At 27.5% G+C, this 22,984-nt stretch overlaps 3 protein-coding genes across 3 annotated transcripts; all 3 read left to right on the top strand.

Annotated features, from left to right (window-relative positions):
* The first annotated feature begins 224 nt into the window (after positions 1–224).
* On the top strand, positions 225–10,429 carry SULTR3;5 (sulfate transporter 3;5). The gene is made up of 12 exons (XM_016348193.3): positions 225–683; positions 1,689–1,896; positions 2,740–2,911; positions 4,817–4,882; positions 5,493–5,606; positions 5,749–5,865; positions 6,471–6,597; positions 7,466–7,752; positions 8,462–8,655; positions 9,052–9,122; positions 9,739–9,815; positions 9,952–10,429. Exons 1-12 carry the CDS (start codon positions 335–337, stop codon positions 10,153–10,155), a joined length of 1,986 nt encoding a protein of 661 aa, XP_016203679.1. The 5' UTR covers positions 225–334; the 3' UTR covers positions 10,156–10,429.
* A 7,141-nt stretch (positions 10,430–17,570) lies between these two features.
* Positions 17,571–18,166, top strand: LOC107641255 (uncharacterized). Its single transcript, XM_021124005.2, has 2 exons — positions 17,571–17,666; positions 17,708–18,166. Exons 1-2 carry the CDS (start codon positions 17,571–17,573, stop codon positions 18,164–18,166), a joined length of 555 nt encoding a protein of 184 aa, XP_020979664.2.
* A 12-nt stretch (positions 18,167–18,178) lies between these two features.
* On the top strand, positions 18,179–18,603 carry LOC148566150 (uncharacterized). Its single transcript, XM_088487402.1, has 2 exons — positions 18,179–18,357; positions 18,438–18,603. Exons 1-2 carry the CDS (start codon positions 18,179–18,181, stop codon positions 18,601–18,603), a joined length of 345 nt encoding a protein of 114 aa, XP_088343528.1.
* Positions 18,604–22,984: the final 4,381 nt, after the last annotated feature.

The following is a 22,984-nucleotide window of genomic DNA, read 5'->3' as shown; positions in this document are numbered from 1 at the left end:
GAGATTGGTATGAGATTTCATCCAATGGCTCACTTTTTTTTGCTGATTATATGCTGGCCAGAATTTAACAAAGTTGCTGGCCAAAACTTTTCCAATTATTAATCCCAAAAATTTTTCTTTCTTCCACGTATAATAATTAACTTTTAATTAATTAATTTTGTAAATTAACACTAGCCACTGTTCAAGGCATTATATATATCCCTCTAACACACACACCCCAACACAATTCAAGTGCATGAAAGGGTGAAATAACCACAACATACACTATATCCTGGTCCCTCATTTTCATAGTGCGGTTTAGTTTGTTGTGTCTTTTTTATTAATAACCATATACATGGATTCGAAGGATCACAAGGCTGAGGGTGTTCTTGTTGTTGATGTTCCCCAGGATCATGGGGTGAACTTCGCAACCCGGAGAGAGTTTGCGACAAAACTCAAATCCGGGTTGAGAGAAACGTTCTTCCCCGATGATCCCTTCCGGCAGTTCAAGAACGAGGAGAGGCCGTGGCGAAGGGTGGCGAAAGGGGTTCAATACTTTGTTCCGATATTCGAGTGGCTTCCGAATTACTCAATGCGGCTTTTTTGGTCGGATTTGATTGCCGGACTCACCATAACAAGCCTGGCCATCCCTCAGGGGATTAGTTATGCCAAACTCGCCAACCTTCCTCCCGTTATTGGTCTTTGTAAGTTCAACAACAACACTTTCACGTAACGTAATTCAATTTCTTCTTCTTCGTCTTTCTTGTTAATTATTAGTGTTATCATACTTTTCATTATCATGCAAAAATTGTCATGGAAATCACAGAATGTGACTAATTCATCTCAAGAATCAACGGCTAATCACAAAATTCGGACAACTTATTAATTCTAATTATGATGAGCATCCGTGTCATTTTGCAGAGCCGATTAGGATCATATAATAATTTGAAAAAAATGTGATTAGTAAATTTCAAGAAATCTATATACTATTATTGATCCCAATTTGACCAATGAAAGAATATTATATTCTTCATCAGTTGTCCTCAGTAAAATTTGCCTCTTCATTTTCTCATTTTATTTTATCAATCTTAAGACAAATGAAATAATACTAAGTTACTAAACTACAAATAGTATTAGAGATATAGATATCATCATTCATATACATCTTTCTATCAATTTAAATTTTTTGGAGAAGTAATATTATTATTATATAATATCAAAACTTTTATTACTTAAAAATCTAAAGTTCGATCTTTGTTAGACAAAAAAAAAAAATAGCATAAAATAACTAAAAAAAGCAAAAAAAAAAAAGGGTAAGAATTCATGTAAAAATTCAAAAAAAAAATCTTGCACAAAAAAAGTATTAGAGATATATATAAATAATTAGAAATATTTTATTTTTATCTCATATATACAAGTAATGGCAATTAAATAAGTAAATTTAATTGACATTTTAAAAAAATTAGAGATCAAATTAACTCATACCATCAATTTCAGAAATCAAATTAACACTAGTTCTAACACAAATATGCTGATTATTAATATGGTGGACACACTTTGATGATAAAGACTAGACATGCTATCCTTTATGTTTCTTGATTCTTTTTTTAAGTTTTGTTTAAGGTTATTATATAGATAGCTTTCAATTTAAGAATAAAGATATTGATAAGATGTTTGGTCATTGTAATGTAATAATTATATATATGCAGATTCAAGCTTTGTCCCACCTCTAGTGTATGCTATATTTGGAAGCTCAAGGCACATGGCAGTGGGGACTATAGCGGCAGCATCTTTGCTTATTGGTCAAACTATTCAAACCGTGGCTGATCCTGTTCAGGAACCAACCTTGTTCCTTCACTTGGTCTTCACAACCACCTTTGTCACTGGTTTATTCCAAGCTTCTCTTGGTATTTTCAGGTCACAATTATTAATATATCATAGCCATAGTGTCAGAGTCAAATAAGTTTCAATTTCCTATTTAAAAATGTAAATATATAATTATATATTATCAGATTTTTTTAAATAAAAAAACCTATATAAATAATTATATCTAAGACATCTTCAAAAGCTATAATGGGGTATAAATTTTTGTATATGTTTTTTTTTTTTATTTGTCATACGCTAATTTTATTTTTAGTGAAGACCGAATTTTAAAATTTTTTGTTATAAAAATTTTGATATTATATCATAAAAAATATAATTTGATGTACTAATAGTGTAAAATATTTTAAATAATTGTCGAATTACATGAGTTATTTTAGATGACCATTTACGTGATAAATGTAAACAAATTTATTTCTGCTAATGTCAATTAGGTAATTGTATAGTAAAACTAATTTACACTAACAATAAATCAAAATTAAATTTATCGTAAAATCAAATATTTAGATCTAATTTATTTCTTAACTTTCTTTTTTAATAAAGTTCAATTTGAAGTTTGAAATTACATTTTATAATTCAATTTCAAGAGTAAATGATTGATCTTAAGAACTAAATTAAAGTGAATTATGTTTAAAAAATTTCAAAAAGAAAATTAAACATTTAGGCGAAAATTAAACAATTAGAAAAAGACAGATAACAATTAACAGGTCATTTTCCTAAAACTACCCACTCATGTGCTCAATGGTGGTTCCGTTTGGATTTGGATGCATATAACACCAAGATAGTATAGTGTGTGTGTATAGGGGGTTATTGAAGAAATATTTTCATTATACTTAGCTGAGAAAGGTAAGTCACACCTTAGCTTAATTGATATTTCAGACTTGGGATATTGGTTGATTTCTTTTCCCATTCTACCATCACTGGATTCATGGGTGGGACAGCAGTGATACTTATCCTCCAACAACTAAAGGGCATTTTTGGAATGACGCATTTTTCTACCAAAACAAATGTTGTATCGGTGATCAAGGGCATCATTGACAATAGACATGAGGTAACTACTCTATGGAATAAATATAAGGTAGCTACTTCTAGAGACATCTCTATATAAAAATAATATTATAAGCTATTAGATAGATCAATCAAACATATTAAATTATTTAATAATTTATAATATTATTTTTACATCAAAAATTTTTAATATCTAAATATAATTGAAAATTTAAATTGTATGAATTGTTGTAAATATAAAAAGAAAAAGATTATATAAATATTTATATGTTAACACATCAATAAAAATGTTTGATTAAACTATCACAATCTTAAATTAATAATACGTACAAACATAAATTTTTAATCCTTCCAAGATAAATTGGTTAAGAATAGAAATGTGAGCGTGACTCTTTCATATTTATTTTGAATATCTTTATCTAATTAATCAGATGAATTTGTCATGATTTTATTTTTTTAAAAAAGATTAAGCTGATAAAAAATATAAACATAAATAGTTATATTTTTAATATATTTATTTAGATACAAAGTTATTTTTGGGGTTTGATAAATTTTTTGTATAAATTTTTTTTCAATCATAAAATTTCTAATATATCATAAGGTGGATATTCCCATGATGACATCTTCACATGAAGATAACATTGTGAATCATTAAATAAATTGATAAAGTTGACTAAATATGTTTGATTAATTATCTAAGGGATCACAATGTTATCTTTATATAAAGATGTCATCATGTGAGTATTCTCTATATCATAATACTTTTTTTTATTTTAAACTAATAAAAAAATATAAATAATTATATATCTAACAGAATTAACATGTAACATTTTTTAGTTTTCATAACAATTAAACTCATAATAAAATCAGTACCTTTCTACAATAATTTTCCTGAATTATCAACATTAACATTAACAAGAAGTTAATTGCCATGAGAAATTTTATTATTATTATTATTATTTACAAGGATAGTTGCTCTAGATGTGATAATGAGATCTTAACTCCATATTGAACATTTTTATTGCCTGTTTGCATTAATTTTTCAATGGATAGAAAAATTAAAGCACCATGATACAGTTTCACTTCACATATATACATGCATCCACCCACCCACTCAAAGGCACACGTTACTTGAGCAGTTACTTTAGTTGGTTACATTTGTTGTCATTTTAAATAAGGAAGAAAAAAGAAAAAGAAAAAGAAAATTCCACCGACTGTTTTGAAAAGAGTTGGAAATTGGGCATTTATATAATTAAATCTAGCTAACATTTATCTATCATATTAACAATTATTTTTCTCAAAGATCAAGATTATTAAATAGTGATTTTAATTCTTGTGTAATGATTTTCAGAGACCATGCATTATTTTCAAAAAGTGAGAGTATAATAGTAGTACTACAGTATCACTTGACTTCTTCTGCACTTATTAACATTTTGACCAAGTTTTAAATAATATATTGATTTTCTTTTGCTATAATATTATTTACTGGGAAATGTTTCCTTTCAAGCAATACTTTATAAAAGAAAATTATAGTTGTATATTATATAATTAATATGAGAGTGTGGATCGGATGAAATAAATAAGTATCAAAATTTTGATGGAAAAAACTATATAATAACAATAATAATGTATGTCATGGTGAAATTATTTGTTTTAAAAACTTAAATTAATAGAAAAATATATATAAATTATTATATTTCATTCGAGCGTATTTTTTCAGATAAAAATCTCTTATATACTTAAAATGTATGTGTATTTTTTTTAGTTTGTTTTATTATGATGGATTTCTTTTTTTAAAATGAACAAAGATCAAATGGTAAATATTTTAGTTATAAACTTTAATACGATGCCATAAAACCAGTCCCAAGAATTCAAATGAAAAGATATATAAATAATTTTATTTCTAATGATATCTTACATGTCTCTAATTTATTATAATTATTAACAGATAAGGTGGGAAACCATTGTTCTTGGCGTGATCTTTGTTTCTTTCCTCCAATTTACTGCGCATGTGGTGAGTGCTCTTGTATCTGTAAAAATGAAAATGAAAAAATATAGGAAATTAATTTTTAGTTAGTTAATTTTTTTTAATTTTTAATTTTTTTAAGATTTAGAGTTTAGAATTAAAAATTTATGATTTAGAATGTAAAATTTAAAATAAAAAAAATAATTTTAAAAAAATTAGCTGATGTTAGTAGAAAAAAGCTAATTTCCATATTATTACTTAATGGAAATATATACTTCTCATTATTTATACATATTATTTATTATGATTTTATTAAATTCATATTTACCTCGTACATCTTATGTATATTACTTGTGTATTATTATACATAAACACGCTAAATCTATAATGTAAGGGGAAATGCTTTTTGGTTATTATAATAATAATAATAATAATAATAATTATTATTATTATTATTTGCAAGTATAACAATTTTTTTCTTACTCAAACTAATAAAGACGAAAACAAATAAATATAGAAAGTTCAATTACAAAGCTGTCTCTCTCTGTTGTCATTGATACTTTTTGTTTTAACTTTTAATCCCTTACTATATATGCTTAGTTAGCTAATTAATGAGGATTTTTTGTTTGTTATTTTATCTAATATAATGAATATTCAGAGAGAGAGAAAACCAAAGCTATTTTGGGTGTCAGCTATAGCTCCAATGACAACGGTAGTAGTTGCTGGAGTTTTCACGTATCTGGTTAAGGGCCAAAATCATGGAATACAAATTGTGAGTTGTATATTTAAGTCAAGTCTTTTTCATCAGCTATATTTATTTGTGTACCCACTTTTTCTTATGTTACGTGCATGTTTAATTTGCTTCTCTTTTCTTGTTAAATACTACTTGATTTTAGTTTTAATTATCAATATAGGTGGGCCATTTAGATAAAGGAATAAACCCTTTGTCTATTCACTATTTGAACTTTGATTCCAAATATTTATCAGCTGTGCTCCGAGCTGGCATTATCACAGGCATTTTGTCATTGGCGGTAAGCAAATTATAACTACATATATTATTATTAGAATTTAATTTTAATGTACTATAAAATAATTTTATATGTATTTTTAATTACATAATATTATATTAATAAAAATAATATTTAATTATTTTATTAATTTTTATAATTTTATTAAATTTATAAATAAATTTTATATTTTTTTAATTAAATTTTTATACTGTTTTTAATTTTATAATTAATAGATCATTTTCGTATAAAAAATATATGATCAAAGATTTAATTAGGTTCTTAATTATAGATATTTTCAATTTGTAGAAAAATATTCAATTAATTCTAATTTTTTTAAAACTAGAAATGATGTAATTATAAAATTAAAAATAATATAAAATTTTAATTAAAAAAATATAAAAATCTAACTAAAAATTTAGTAAAACTATAAGCACCAACAATTTAATTAAACCTAAAAATAATTACTTTTTAAATTAACAACATAAATAGTCTTTTGAAAAAAAAAACATATGATTAAATGATTGTAAACATTTTATATTGTCAATACGTTAAAATTAAACTCTTATTATTAATAATTATTTATTTTATTTTATCTTATTATTATATATTTGTATATCTATATATAGGAAGGAATAGCAATAGGAAGAAGCTTTGCTGTAACTGCTAATACACCTCATGATGGGAACAAAGAGATGGTAGCTTTTGGCCTTATGAACTTATGTGGTTCTTTCACCTCATGTTACTTGACTAGTGGTAAGTTTTTGTTTTCCACACATGCTTGCATGCTAACCCAAATATATTCTCTTAACTATAATATATAGTATATATAAAGGTGTTTCAACTAAAAAGAAATACTGACAAATTATTTCATGGAAATTAAATCATGATGGTTATTGTTCAAACAAATAAAGTAACATAATAAATAATAAATATATGACATTTTTATTATGTCAATTTTGACTATTATCCTTTTTTTTAATATCTGAAATAATTAATTTTTTAAATAATTTGAATAAAAATATATAAATATTATTTTTACTGAAGGTAAATCATTATTTAAAAGAATAAATCCAAAAAAGAATTTAAACATTATAAAGATCACAACAAATAAGGGTGATTTTTATAGTGTTTAACACGAAACTGTTGCTAAACAATTATGCGTAATATGACCAATTTCCGTCAAATTAGCCACAATTATTAGAAACTGCAGCCAAAAAACCGTCATTATCTGTCAAAATTTATAACCAATTTGGGTTAGTCGAGTAATCAGCTCACTCGTCCGCTTAAGCAAGTGTCGGGAGTTCGAATCCCGCCTTGTGCATGCAGCAACTCATTGGCCAACAACAGACCTTTAAATGGAGTTCAGATTCGCGACGGATTAGTCCTTTACCTATTGGGTTGGGAGATACCGTGGGCAACAAAAAAAAATCTGTCAAAATTAATGATACATTACAATTAATTTTGATTTTAGAACAAAAAAAAAAAATATTTTACTGTATTTTATTATATTTTTTCTTTCTTATTCTTATGTTTTATATAGTTATTATCAACCATAATAATAAAATAAAATAAAAAATACACTATGGAATATTTAAGAATTTGAAGTGTTTTGTGTATACAGGACCATTTTCGAAAACGGCGGTGAATTACAATGCAGGGTGTAAGACACCTATGACAAACGTGGTGCAGGGAGTCTTAATGGCGTTAACACTCTTGTTTTTGGCACCACTATTTGGATACACTCCTATTGTTGCTCTCTCATCTATTATTACATCTGCCATGCTTGGACTCATCAAATATGGTGTCTTTCTTCATCTCTTCAAAGTTGACAAGTTTGACTTTCTTATTTGCATGGCTGCCTTCTTAGGAGTCATCTTTCTAACAATGGATCAGGGCCTTATGATTTCTGTGAGTACTTCAATTTCTTCAATTTTATATTCTTGTTAGAGTAACCGTTTAATTTCATATATAGAATTATTGAACCATGTATTATCTCAATCTCTAAATTTAAGTTTTAATTAAAGCTAATTGTATAATTTCAAAAAATTATATTTTAATAGATTTTTAATTTTTTTGTTGGTCAATCATTATTAGTTTACTATGGTAAATTTGTCATTATCCATATGGCATGGACTAATATTCTATAATTGTCACCACTAAAAAAAATCACTTTTAGCGGCCATTTATTTTTCTTTTATTGGTAACTAGACATTAGTCGTCTTATACTTTGTCACTAAAAAATTTTAGTGACAATTATACAATTAGATTGATAGTTAAATATAATAGTAGTTAAATCATAATAAATTTGAATTGATATCAAGTGGTTTCCACTTAAATAAATGTTAGGGTTTGAATATAGTCTTGTGTAAATAACAACAAAATAATTTCAAAAACCAACAACAAACCCTTTAAATGGAGTTCTTTGCAATTTTAGAAACTAAAGAATTAATTTTAAAATTATATGAAGTAAAATAAAATATGCATAAATTTGTATCTACCAATTAAGTTAAACACCAATCTTCTCATTTTCTTAATTATGAATAATTGATTCTACTTAGACATAATTATAATTATTTTATCTAACTTAAGTTATTGTTATTCCATATATGAAATGAAGATTGTACTGAGCCTTCTTAGAGCACTCTTATATGTGGCTAGGCCTGCCACATGCAAGCTTGGAAAGTTAGATGACTCTTCAGGTTCATATAGAGATGTTGATCAATACACTCCTACAACAACATACCCAGGAGTTTTGATTATTCAACTTGGTTCCCCCATTTACTTTGCAAATGCTCTCTATGTCAAAGAAAGGTAAATTTTATATTAACAGTAACACTATTAATTAATAGATGATAGTTTTACTATTTTTTAAATATCGTAAAATATAAAAATATTATATGCACACCAAAATATCCACCAACTCAATCACTGTATATTTGTGTATGAATATATATATTGTTTAAATTATTTTTAATATATTTATATTTTAATATATATGATTGCTCAAAATATACATTTTTTTAAGAAATGGTGCATATTTATTAAATTTATTTTTTCTCATCAAGTTTACTTTTATATTATTCAAGAATAAAAATATTTATAGAAAAGTGTTCTAAAAGAGTGTTACAAACACAACACTTTTATCAATTGTCACACCCCTACAATAATACATCCATGTTGAATCTAAATTTCTAAAATCTGCATTAGGATTATGAGGTACGTTAGAAGTGAAAAAGATTCTGATGGAGTTGTGGAGCAGATCATACTTGATTTTTCAGGTAAATTAAGATATGGAAATTTATTATCCTTACAAGATTGATGAAAAGACCTAAGTTTTTATATATCCTTATTTTATTGACCCATGGTAATTATATATTAAAAATTCACGTACAACTATTTTTATATAAAATTAATAATTAAAAATTATTAAATAATATAATATTTTAAATTAAATATAATCTAATTATTTTTAACTATTAATTTATACAAAGATAAGAGCATATAAATTTTAACCTAATCACATATAATACAAAAAAAATATAAGATAATGAATTCACTATTATACTTTTAAAAAATTTTCAAATATACAAAGAATAATGTTATTATAATAATTTTGGCTATTGATTTCAATAATATGCTTGAGATCAACGACTAAAATTACTAAAACACTAGTATTCTTAGTATATTTAAAATTCTTCCTATAGTTTTATTATATTTCATTACTTATCATCTTGTGTCTTTCTCTCTCGTAGTGATTTTTACAATGAATCTTTAAAATATGTAAAAAATAAAAAAACAATGTTTTGTAGAAATACTTTTTTTATGGTTATTATTATTATACTCGTAGATATCATGTAATAATTCTTAATTTCCTGATTTTATACGCTTATGTAGGAGTAACATCAATTGACATGACTGGTATCGAAGGATTGCTAGAGACTTATAGAGTATTGGAAAAGAATGGAATTCAGGTACAATATAGAATTAAACTTCTTGGACTATATATCTATATAGCTAGATCCTTCAACTTGATTTATTAAAAAATAAAAAACATATTATATATATCTATATATAATGTTTTTACTTTTATTTATTTTCTTTTTGTAGATGTTAATAGTGAACCCAAGACTTGAGGTTATGGAGAAGCTGGTGGCATCCAATTTTGTAGACAAGGTTGGGAAGGATTCATTCTATCTGAATTTGGATGATGCAGTGAATGCAACTCAATATTCACTTCGTTCACTCAAGACCAATAACAATAATATTAATGAAGACACAACTCATCAACAATTACCCGATCATCATGCCTAATAAAAGTTATTAATTAAGTAGGAGGTTAGAGCATAGAAAATAAAATAATGATGTGTTTTAATTCGTTTAAAGTAGTTGAGATCAAACTTCGTGTATGTTCATCGCTTGTACAATTAAAAATTTTTAGAGAAAAACAACCTAGTTGATAACTAGAGTAGTCTAGATTGTCAAATGGTGTATCAATATTGTGGGTCAAGAAATGTGAAATATCCACCTTTAATTTATTCATACATTGTCACATAATTTTGTTAGCAATGTTTTTTTCTCTCTCTAACCTATTCTACAAGTCAAAAATCAACTTGTTTTGGATCTGAAATTACTATATGCATAAAGTATAATTCGAATATGATAGTTTTTTAGTTAGACGAGTGAATTGATACCAATCAAAATCAGCAAATTACTAAATTTCAAATTCAAATTTTCAGGCGTTGAAGCTTTTTTTTTTTTCCTGGTAGTTGATGCATTAAAATTCTGGGCATTAAAGATCGTTATAGTGGTTTTAGACTTTTTGTTGAAATCACAATTTGTTTCAATTTTTTTTCAGAATTTGTTTCTACTTTATTGAAGGATAAATATTTATTCTCTTATTAGGCCTAACAAAAGGCCCATAATATGTTCAACGGCTTAGTCCAAACAAGATCCCCATAGAGTCAATTAATCGATCCTTACCTTTCAGCTTTGAGCCCACAAGGCCTATAGCAGGAAAACATGAAGCCCACTACTGTAGTTTCAGTATCATTTTCTTGAAAACAAAAATTCCATACCAAAATCCTAATATGAGTTTTTTTTTTTAATTGATTTGGTTTATTTGAAATTTATAAATTATGAGTTTTCGTTTTTGTTGTCAACGATATTTCAGTTTGGTAGGTCAATTACTAATTTGTTGCAAATCAAAATCTTATTTAAGGGTTTGTTGCTGGCCAACGGATTATTGCATGCACAAAGACAGATTCAATCCTTGACACTTATTTAAGCGAACTAGTGAGCTAACCATTATACCAATCCAAATTGGTTATAAATTTTTTTTTTTGTCATACATCCTAACACACACATACCCTTCTCTCTCCATGGTTCCATATAACCACTTTCTAATTATAACTATGATTTAAACTCTGATGCACTATCTAGCAAGGCATATACAAATGTCGCTAGATTACATCCTTTTTTTTTTTGGTAATACTAGATTACATTCTTAAAAGCAGATACTATATAAAGTGGTAAATAGACTGGGAGCAGTATAATTGGGCTTAGCCCAATTAATAGAAATAAAGTTTGATAATTGAATTGGTCGAATAGTCAATTTACTCGTCCACTTAAATAAATGTCAAGAGTTGAATTCTGTCTTGTACATATAGTAACTCAATAACTAGTGACAAATCTTTAAATAGAATTTAAATCTGCAACAGATTAGTTTTTGAATACCGTAGATAACCATTAATGTCCAAAAAAAAGAATAGAACTTATAATAAGATGTTGAATTTTAATAAATACTCTTTGTTCTCGGTGGTTTCTCTCTAATTTTCTCCTTGATCAACCATGCTTCTTCCTTATCACACACTCATGTTATAATATTCATCCTCATTCTCTTTTATTCATATATCAACACAATCACATTTGATGGTTATCAGTGGCTAAGAGAAGGGGGTTGAATCTTAGCCCCTTTTTGCTTGATAATACTTGCTGACTCTTGAAACCAACTTTGGAAACCTTTTGTCTTTTTATCTCGTCACTAGCCACGAGACTTTTTTTTTTGTCTCGTCCCTAGCCACGAGACTTTTCTTTTTGTCTCGTCACTTTACACGAGATATTTTTTGTTTTTACTCCTGTGCAGTAAAAACAGAAATGGAGTAGAGAAGAGAGAAAATTACACCCAAATATATCCTGGTTCAGCTGCTAAGTGCAGTGCAGCTTACATCCAGTCTCCATCACAAACATGATGAAATTTCACTATAATCTTCCTGATTACAATCTGTAAAGTGCTAACCCAACTTACAAGGGGATTCCCACAAAATCATGAAACACAACATAGATGAACAAAAGAACTCTAAGGACATCTATGGCTTTTTATTTTAATTTTGCACTCTCTGCCTTTTTTCGCTCTATGGCTTTTTCATACAAACCTCACTGTTTGCCTTTTTCCATGAGACTCAAGACATGACAAAATTAAACAGAAAAATACAAAACAGAATATATTGAAGGAGAAGAAAATCTGTAAGCTTAGGTAGCTCTGAGAATCATGTGCCTTGCACTCTCACTGCTTACTTCTAACTCCTTGCTCCAAACAGTGGCTGTTCTCTCTTTTTATAGAAGAGGGAAGCCTCCACTTTTGAAGCCAAAAATCAAGCCAACTTCTTCTCCAAGAAACAGATCCGGTTTGGCCACACAGAGAGAGAAGAGATAACCATGCAAAACCCAACATGCAATTACCTTTAGTCCTTCCTTGGTCATCACCCTTCATCAATCCGAGCGCTCCATCCTTGGCTTGCTCTCCAAGATGAATTTCTGGCCCTTGATGCTTCATGATGATGATGGCTTCATCTGCTTCAATCTCTGCCTCTTCCATCACTTCGCCACTCTAGCTACTTCCTGTGGTGGTTGAGCAGAATCAAAGACAAGCCATGCCTCCAAGAATCTCTACCTTGCTGGCCGAATCTTCTTCTTTCTTTTTTGAGTATGAAGAGCTCGAGATTATCTCACCAAATCTTACTATTTTGGGTGAATATCTCAGCCACAGCATACTTTTATTTTGTTATGTTTTCTTGCCATCATTGAGATGGTCTTGAGACGTGCTCCATCTTCTTTTCGGTGAGTAGGTGTAGCTTCCATGGCTTCTTGGATAATGACCGAAAGAGAAGAAGGAAAGATGAGAGAGAAGACACAAATGAATGAGAAGTAATTAAATGAAGTTAAACACTTGAGTGGAAAAAGTTGCTTTTACTTCCCTTGCTTGAGTGGCGTGCTGCAACAATAAATCAATCATGTCACTCATTTTCTTTCTCTCATTTATGTTTCCAATGCTATCAAGATGAAATTTGAAATCCATCCTTAATGAAAGTTGGAATCCGTTGGAGAGCATAAGGCAAATGATAACATTTGCTTTCATGATGGATTTTGGATCAAACATTGGATCACTTAACATAGATATTGGGCTTGTAATAATAAAATCAATTTGGCCCATTATAACAACTAGCTTCAGCCACAAATTAATTTGGACATTCAAAGCTAAGTTAATAATAAAACACTTGGGCTTGTTAATTTTCTTTTGTTTCGACCCAAAATAAATTCAGCCATACTCATCATGTATTCTTGCATTAAATCAAGACTGAGTATAATTGGGCTTGCACCAAAATTTTATTTTCGGCCCAATTAAAATCTGCATCACAAAATTATTAATTAACATATGTTAAATGAAAATCAAATTAATAATATTGTGATTAAATATTTCAATAATGTTTATTCATCATCAAAATTAACTTGGAATTTTCCAAACTCATCAACATTTATCAATATACACACAAAAATCACAATTCCAATGCTTAACACAGGGGATTAAGATCTATGTTTTTTCAATGGTGTTTTCGTTGAACACCATGACTAGTCTTCATTTACATTTATCAAATCTATAATCATAATTAAACCTATATTCATATTTACCACAGTAAAATCCTTAATTTTTATCCTTTCACACTCAATCGTGCTTGTTACACTTTCTATGTTGGGGAAGTAGTATTAGGTGAGGGATCATGAATGATCCTTGCATTTGATATTGGAGGGTTGTCATTATTTGGATCATGAAAGATCCACTTATTATAGCATGGATATATATTAGAAAGATTAGGCATATAAAAATGAAAAGTAGTAGTAAGATTATTTGGGGTTAGAACAACGAATTTTAAATCTTTATAGTAATACAAATGAGGAGCTCACATGCTGACGCGGCACTCATACGTTGAATCTGAAAGTTTATTTGCTTACGTGTCGTCACTAAAAATTTTTAGAATTATATTTATAAATTATAAATTATTATTTGCTTAGTTTGTTATTTTCAAATTTTAAATTGTTTGTTTAGATTATTTTACTTAAATTGTTATTTTTTAAATTTTAGATTATTTTATTTAGGTTGTTATTTTTTAAATTTTAACACTATTCTATAAAATTTTGTTTTTTTTTAAATTGCAGCTACATACGTCCTTTTACATATATTTACGTTGATTTAGAATTTTAAAAATTATTAATATATTTATTTACTATATCTGGGTTGTTTTACTTGGGTGGTTATTTTTTAAAATTTCAAATTATTTTATTTAGATTGTTGTTTTTTAACTTTTAGATTATTTTACTTAAGTTGTTATTTTTTAATTTTAAATTATTTTACTTAAGTTGTTATTTTTTAAATTTTAACGCTATTTTTTAAAAATTTGTTGATTTTTTTTAATACTATTTTTTTAAATTTTATTAATTTTTTTTTTAAATTACAGCTACATACATTCTTTTACATATATTTACCTTAATTTAGAATTTAAAAAATTATTAATATATTTATTTACTTTATCTGTAAGCCTCAATTCAAATTTAAATTAAAGTCAATTAAATTTAAAAAAATTTAGCTATGAGCCAACTATAAAAGTATAAGTTATGGGATATGTATAGCACCACAATTCAAAGTACATCAATCATTTTCTCTACATATATCCAAAATCTAAAATTTTTCTACTTATTCCAATGGCTGTTATTCACAAAATTGCAGAAATCAATCCTACCATTGACAATTTGTGTGTACGTGTTCGAGAGATACGATTATGGATACTACCAAGTTACAGAAATTCTCCATTGCCATACTCAATTGAGATGGTCTAACTTGATGAAGACATGAGTTTTCTACTAATATTTTTTATATTATTTTAAATTTATATTATTTATATTTTAAATTTGTTTGTTTATCCCCATTTAATTGTTCTTTGATTTTTGTTTATCAATTCTAGGGAGGAAAAATACACGCTTCAGTTAAGAGGGCTCTTGTGTCTTGATTCATGAATTTGTTAAGAGAAGAAATATCTTACCAAATAAGATATTTTGGTGTTGAAATTAGTGAGGGTAACTTCAAGACTACACATCATGAGTATATGGTTAATTTAAGCTAACATACCGATGTGTAGAGACTTCCAGAATCATCAAGTATCCCACGATATGGATTTAATTTTGTTAGTTTTGATACTCTCAATACTCCTGGGTACGATTATACCTATTTATTTGGTAAGTTTATTGTTTTAGAAAAAGTATAATTTATTTATAAATTTATTTATTTTGTTGATAATTTCGGCTGTGTTTTTTTCTTAACAAATTTATTGACAATAATTTTTTTTATTTTAATTCATTTTAGATATTATTGAATATCTTGCTGGAATTGGGAATGAGAGTACTCTTGAAAAAGATGACAAATCTACTAAATACACTATTATTGAATTAGAGATTGATGATGAGTAATCATATATTTATTTTTATAAATATAAAAATTTTGATATTCTCATATTTTTAAATTGTTATTTTAACTTATTTTATTATGAATAATTTTATTAATATTATTAATAAGTAACAAATGTATCTTAACTAACATTAAGCTTACTTATTAAATATTCATACTTATTAAGCTTTTTTTGTGCACACGCGAAAAAATAGCAGAGAGTTAGAAAGAGGATAATTACGATACAACAGAGCGGAAAAATACACTTACACTTTTGCTCAACCTAATTGATAAGACCTCTCTCTTTATCGTTGAAGTTCAAATATTTGATAATCCATATTTTTCACCTTCTTATAAAGTTAAGATGACTGATAATGTGAACTTCATAAATAAATTCAAAAAGGCTCACCCTATTCAAATTGTGAATACAGTTATAAGTGTACTTTTTATTAAAAATCAATTTTTTTCTTCTTTGATCATTAGTAGTATCTAATTTATAAATAATACTTAATAACTAATTATAATTTTAGGATATTGACTACATCAATGGTTTGCTTTCAATTTCAAAGGCATCCACAATCATTGAAGGGAAAGAAGTAAAAGGTGCTAAAGTATTTGCTCAAAATAAATTTTTTATTTGTTTATTTTCTCAAAGTTAGAGCTTAATTTTATTCAAAAAATATTATTGAGATAAAATCAACGGTGAGAAGGAAGTCTTTAATTTAACATAGTATTTTGTACAGAATTTGTTGTTTGAATTCTCTAATGAAATTGCGGACAATGATGAATTCGAAGTGTTGAAAAATACTATTACACCAGCCAAGCAACTATCCTCGGAGTCGGAAGATTCGGAGGTGGAAGGAGATACCTCAATTTGCAAGAAGATCAAGATTGAGAATGAAAATTGAGAATTTAGATGCACATGTTTTGGAATCCTTTTTAGAGTCTATCTAATAGAATAATACCAAACATATGTTTGTTTTGGTGAAAACATTATCTTTTCTTGAGTTGTTATTTCTCTTTTGGTTCTTTTCAATCTTTATGTTTAGAATTTAGAATTTTTTTAGATATAAATTGAAATTATTTGATTATTACTTATGGTTTTATTTCCAATTCGATTCACATCATTGATATTTTGTTAATTTCTGATTTAATATTTAATGTCATAAAGTTATAAATTTTTCGAATTATTGTTGATACAATTAAGTTAGTTATTAATTTTTAATGTGTACTTATTTTAAAAAAATCTAATTCTAATTTTTAATTAAAGTATTATGTTTAAAATTTTAAATTTAAATTCAAATGTAATTTTTTTTAATTATTAAGTAAGCAATTGGGTTTGAGAATATTTTTTAAAAATTTATATAATCTATAAGCAAATATGCTAATTATAAAAGGTTAAAGTAAATAAAATTACCAATCTTATTAAAATGTGAGGTTATTTATACTATTTAAAAGAAAATTTTAATTTGACAATCCTCTATATTTAATTCTGTTTCTAATGTTGTTCCGACAAAATTGAATTAATTTAGTATTTTAAAAAAATTAAATATTTTTTCTAAATTTACGTAATTTATAAGGTTATTGATTTTTAAATTATATTTAATTTTATTTATTTTTATCGGCAAATAATAATATGATACTATTTATGATGAAACTAAAAACTAAGGAATACAACTTGGACATTTTTAGCTTATGGAATACTATATGAGAGGAGAAAAGCTTTGATGTGCTTTTGTTAGGACTAAACATGACTGATGACGAATTGAAAAACCTTCACTTTATTGAGATTGAGAAGATACTCAATAGCAATGCGAGATCCTTAAGAGACTATCAATCAATGTCATATCCTGAGATGTCTGATGTTCACATTTTTTAGAATAAACTAATAGAGGAGGAGTTAGCATATGACACAAATGAGTTGACTCATACAAATTTATATATGGAACAAAAGATGACTCATGAGCAAAGGTTAGTATTCGATGAGATACTCAATGCTGTTATTATAGACTGTGATGGTTTTACTTTGTTTATGGGCATTGTGGGTGTGGTAAGACATTTATTTGGAATGAAATTTCTTCTGCTATTCAGTCTAGAGAAAAGATTGTTTTAAATGTCGCATCCAGTGGAATTGCATCTTTACTCCTACCTGGTGGCAGAACAGCTCATTTTGGATTTTCAATACCCATTACAATTACTGATGAATCTACTTGCAACATCAAGCATGGCAGTTTGAAGACTGAGCTACTCATCCAAAGTAGCTTAATAATTTGGGATGAAATTCCAATGCTCAATAAAATGTGCTTTGAAGCACTTGATCGGACGCTCAGGGATCTTATGTCAGTTACCGATCAACATAAGACACATCAACCATTTGATGGTAAGGTTGTTATTCTAGGAGGTGATTTTAGACAGATACTTCCGGTGATTCCGAAAGGGAGTAGATACGATATATTGTCATCAGCTATTAACTCATCCCATCTGTGGTCGTTTTGTAAGCTTCTGAAATTGCATACAAACATGAGGCTTCTAATGTCTTCTTCGGATTAAGATGAAGGTGAAATGAAGAGATTTGCTAATTGGTTACTTGATGTTGAAAATGGAAATATTGATTTTGTTGTTGGTGATGAATCAGAAGTTGAAATTCCAGATGATCTATTGATTACAACTACTGATGATCATCTCTCTCATTTAGTAGACTTTGCATATCTAAATTTGTTGCAAAACATGTCAGATTACAGGTTTCAGAGTAGAACAATTCTTGCACCCACGCTTGAGAGTGTCGAGAAGGTAAACGATTTCGTCTTGATAATCTTTCCAGGATGGAAAAGGAGTATTTGAGTTCTGACACAACATGTCAAGCTGATGAGAATGAAGATGTACAACAAGAGTGGTTCACACCAGAGTTCCTAAATGACATCAAATGTTCGAGACTACCCAATTACAAGTTGACTTTGAAGTTAGGAGTCGCTGTAATGCTACTGTGAAACATAGACCAGACTTCAGGTTTATGCAACAGGACAAGATTAATAGTTAACGAACTTGGCAACAACGTAATTGGAGTGACGGTAGTGACCGGTAGAATATTGGAGATAAAGTGTACATTCCAAGAATGAACTTGATCCCTTCAGATTCAGGATTGCCATTTAAGTTCCAACGGAGACAATTTTCATTAACAATATGCTTATCAATGACCGTTAACAAGAGTCAGGGTCAATCATTATTATCACATGTAAGATTTTACTTGCCAAAATTAGTGTTCACCCATGGACAACTTTATGTTGCTTTGTCAAGGGTTAAGAGTCGCAGTGGTTTCAAGGTTTTAATTCTGAATGAAGACGGCAATCCAAAGTCATCAACAACAAAGGTCGTGTTTAAAGAAGTTTTTAATAATATTTAAGTAAGAATAATATTATTTTCATTTTAATAGCATGTTATGATTTACACAAGTGTCAAATATTTACTGTAGATATAACTAATTTATCTATAACTCTGTTTTCAAATTTGAGATGAAATGTGTAACAGGGAGTACAACATCATATGCCAATTGCTTTTCTGATGAAGTTAGTAAGATACTAGGTTGTCGATAAATTTTTATTAGCCTTTTGATATAAAGTTTAGTGTAAAATTGACGTGCTATTATTACAGTTATATATGTTCTTATTTTTTTCATGTCTCCCTCCTTATGGTTCAAGACTTCAACCTCTTCCATTTGCATTTTACTTTGAATAAAGATAAAACAGCATATTCAGTACGTTTATTATATAATGACGATGATAGTGTTATATTAAACTCGAAAAATTTATGATTATAAAATATTATTTTCGATTTAACTTGTCAAATTTAAATATAAATTCGTGCATTGCACAGATTTAACACTAGTAGCTAATATAAAGACCAAAGAGCCAAAGAGCGGTGACCCAAGTGATAAACATTTGAAACATATACAAATATGTAAATTCAAGCTTATTATTATATTTCGTCGAATTTTTTGACAATAGTATGTAATATGAAAATCTACAAATATTATCGTTAAATTCATAATCCAACACAAGATTTGTTGTTATGTTTTGCGTGTAAAAGCATCTAAAATGGCACTCATGATCATTCCATCGGTTATATCGTAAAAAAATTTCATGAAAATTGCCAACCAAAAAATTATTTTTGCGAAATTATAACCATTGGATGAGATCTGGTGCAAACCGAAACACATAATTTATATTTAAAAAAATATTATTTATTATTGTTGAATTTTGCGTGAAATTTATTCAACAGTAATTATTTTTATTTTTTTAAAATGTGAATGATCGTCGAAACATTACTGTCGTATTTTGTGTCAAAAAAATTTGACGATAATGATAGCATAATTTCGTCAAATATCTTGCTCTTTTCTATTAGAATTTTTCGATGGTAATATTTACAATGTTGGCATTGAATGTTATAAATCTGACGGTAATAAATTTTTGTCGAAAAATTTTTTATGGATTAGTTTCCAAAAGTAAATTCGATGGTAATAAGTGAATTTTTTGTAGTATTATACATATATCAATTTAATATTTTAAAAGATTCAAGACCTCAATTTAATTTCTAAATTACACAAACGTAAGTTATATTGATGAACTTTTTGTTAATTTCAAGTTGATGTTAGTTGTTAGTTAGATGGTAACCTGTGAAGTAAAAACTTGTCACATTTCATGCTCTTAACATGTCACATACATAATACTTAATAGTGACATTAGCCATTTGTACCAAAAGAACGTTAATAGAAAAACCAATTTGAACTACGTTTATATTTTTTATAAACTAAATAGACTCCAGTGTGATATTTCAAAATCCATTTTTAACATTAACCCATTTTTTCAGATGAACTGAAATAATCGTTATCGACTAGAAACTTGTTATTGAAATTATATAGAGTAAAGTATCGTTTTTGTCCCCAACGTTTGGAGTAAGTCCTATTTGTGTCCCTAACGTTTAAATCGTCCTATTTGTATCCATAACGTTTATAAAAGTGATTCAATGTTATCCTACTATCAATTATACTAACAAATCTGATTATAATTTTCAATTATTCTCACTTGGATGTATTCATTCTCAATTAGGTCTCACTTGGATGTGTTCGATTTTAATATTATACCCACTATTTGTGTTTAGATTCAATTATGTCCCTAGAAAAGTAAATTATGTAAATGTTGTAGGAATTAGTTTCAACATTTGATGAGCTATTTTTCAGAGTAGCTAGATCATCGATTCTATCCCAGACATTTGTATTCTAACTTCAAGAAGATATTTTTAAAACTCAAACTAAAACACTCATGATGTGTAATTGACAGCAGGATAACATTAAATCACTTTTATAAACGTTAGAAATACAAATAGGATGATTTAAATGTTAGGGACACAAATAGAATTTACCCCCAAACGTTGGAAACAAAAACAATACTTTACTCAATTATATATGTTCCTATCCAAGAAGATGTCCCATAAATGAGAGGGAAGGACAAGTTGGTCCCTTTATCTTCTTTTATGTACGTGATTACGTGATCCATCTCTTTTATACTGTATTTACAATTTTACATTGCTTCACCTAACTGTTTTAGCTTTCATACATATATAAGAGTTGGTCCTTGTCTACTTGACATAATATTAAAGGTAATTAAACAAGTAGTTTTATGTGTACAATAATAAATAAACAATATCACTAGTTATCTTTTAAATTTATTCTTTAAACAACTTTTTATTATACTAATTTAAAAAAATTAAAACAAACACCTCCAAAAAGATTTATATTTTTTAATTTAAAATACAAATTTAAAAAAACAGTTTAAGTAAAACTAAAATTTAACAATTTAATTTTAAATTTTATAAATCCTAACATATCCCAAGATACTCCTTAAATATCTTAAAACATAAATTTCACTCCATTAAACATTTTATTACCTACTTGTAAAATTTAGATCTGTAGTGCCTCAAACTCCTCCTTCGTTGCCACACTCCTCCCCTACGTAGCGCTCCTTTCCCACCCTGCGCTCCTCACGCGCCCCGTGCTCCTCCCTGCTCTTCCGTCGCGCTGTGTTCTTTCCTGTCCCGTGCTCTTCTTATTTTCACCACACTCCGATCTTCTGTCAGAATTTGGATGTAAAATACGCTCTTTATTTTTTTCTCTTCTAGTAAAAAATTATATCTTTCTAATATATGTTTTTGTTTGTATTTGAAGGAGAAAAGAATCATGACTTTAAAACTATTATAACTAAATAAACATAATAACGACTATATCTTCACATTCATCTTCTTATAATTTTTGATAATTTTATGTGTTTACAAAATATTTAATTTATTATTTTAGATATGATTATTTAATTTTACTAAAAAAATTTATATTATATATTTTTTCAGATATATTTTAAAAATATTTTATTTATTATTCATTATTTTAAATATATCTTAAATATAATTAAAAATTATACCATAAATCAAATCACTCCCTTTTTTTTTCGAAAGTCACTACTAACATATAATTAATTAGAAGACTACCCAAAACGAACCATGCAAAAAAATAAAAAACAAAACTGAGTGTCATTATCAAGTTATATATACATGAGATTATTATATATTAGGATTAGGGAAATGCTCTACAACTAGTAGCAGGTTGTCAGTGGGCCAGAATGAAGAAGCAGGTAAATTACATCCACAGCCAGCCAGGGACCAAGCAAGTTTCCTCCAAATCCAAAATTGCTTTCATTTGTTTTTATGTTAGTTACATTGAATTCAATTGAATATCTACATAAAATTCTGCAGAATAATTGTGACTTGGCCACCATTAGTTGTTTATCCTTAGTTGCAATCACCATATATATTTTTCTTCATTGGTTTTTCCTTATCTGTAGTCACCAATTCATCAGCATATGCATATGCCTTTCTGGCTTTTCTTCTTTTCCTTCACTTTTTCCTTTTCTTAATTTTAATTTCTGATTAATGTTTTTCAATGTCCCAATCATGCCCAATCATTTGGTTACTTTTTGATAAGCATTGCTTAGGATAATACATCCAATTGGTCGGGGACTACTAAAGTATGTATATTAAATAATAAAATTAATTATCTCAAATTTAAAACAAAAGTTAGCTGAAATTTTGTTTTGATAAACTAACACATTAGTTAATTTTTAAAATAATATTATTAATTATATAAGAATATTTTAATTTTTTTTTTTTGGTACTTTATATGCATGTATCTTAGTCTTACCTGAATGTTTCTAACATGGCATGCGAACTGAGCTGGCGTTGGAGGATGATGCTTTGGGGTTCCCTACTTCTCTTCTCTATACGCGTCTCTAACGAATCTAATTTGTCATGGTTAGTTTGAACAAT

The sequence above is a fragment of the Arachis ipaensis genome, chromosome B5 (genome assembly GCF_059453495.1).
Source record: "Arachis ipaensis isolate K30076 ecotype BB chromosome B5, ASM5945349v1, whole genome shotgun sequence".
Classification (NCBI taxonomy): Eukaryota; Viridiplantae; Streptophyta; class Magnoliopsida; order Fabales; family Fabaceae; genus Arachis; species Arachis ipaensis.
Note: the sequence above shows the minus strand (reverse complement) of the source record. Positions and strands in the feature narration are given on the sequence as shown.

Bases quoted from the DNA above. Each gene is read 5' to 3' on its own strand.
- LOC107641255 (XM_021124005.2), top strand. From the start codon at position 17,571: ATGACTCATGAGCAAAGGTTAGTATTCGATGAGATACTCAATGCTGTT. The intron at 17,667-17,707 runs GTAAGACATTTA...TCTGCTATTCAG, and splicing joins TTATGGGCATTGTGGGTGTG to TCTAGAGAAAAGATTGTTTT.
- LOC148566150 (XM_088487402.1), top strand. From the start codon at position 18,179: ATGAAGAGATTTGCTAATTGGTTACTTGATGTTGAAAATGGAAATATT. The intron at 18,358-18,437 runs GTTTCAGAGTAG...TAATCTTTCCAG, and splicing joins CAAAACATGTCAGATTACAG to GATGGAAAAGGAGTATTTGA.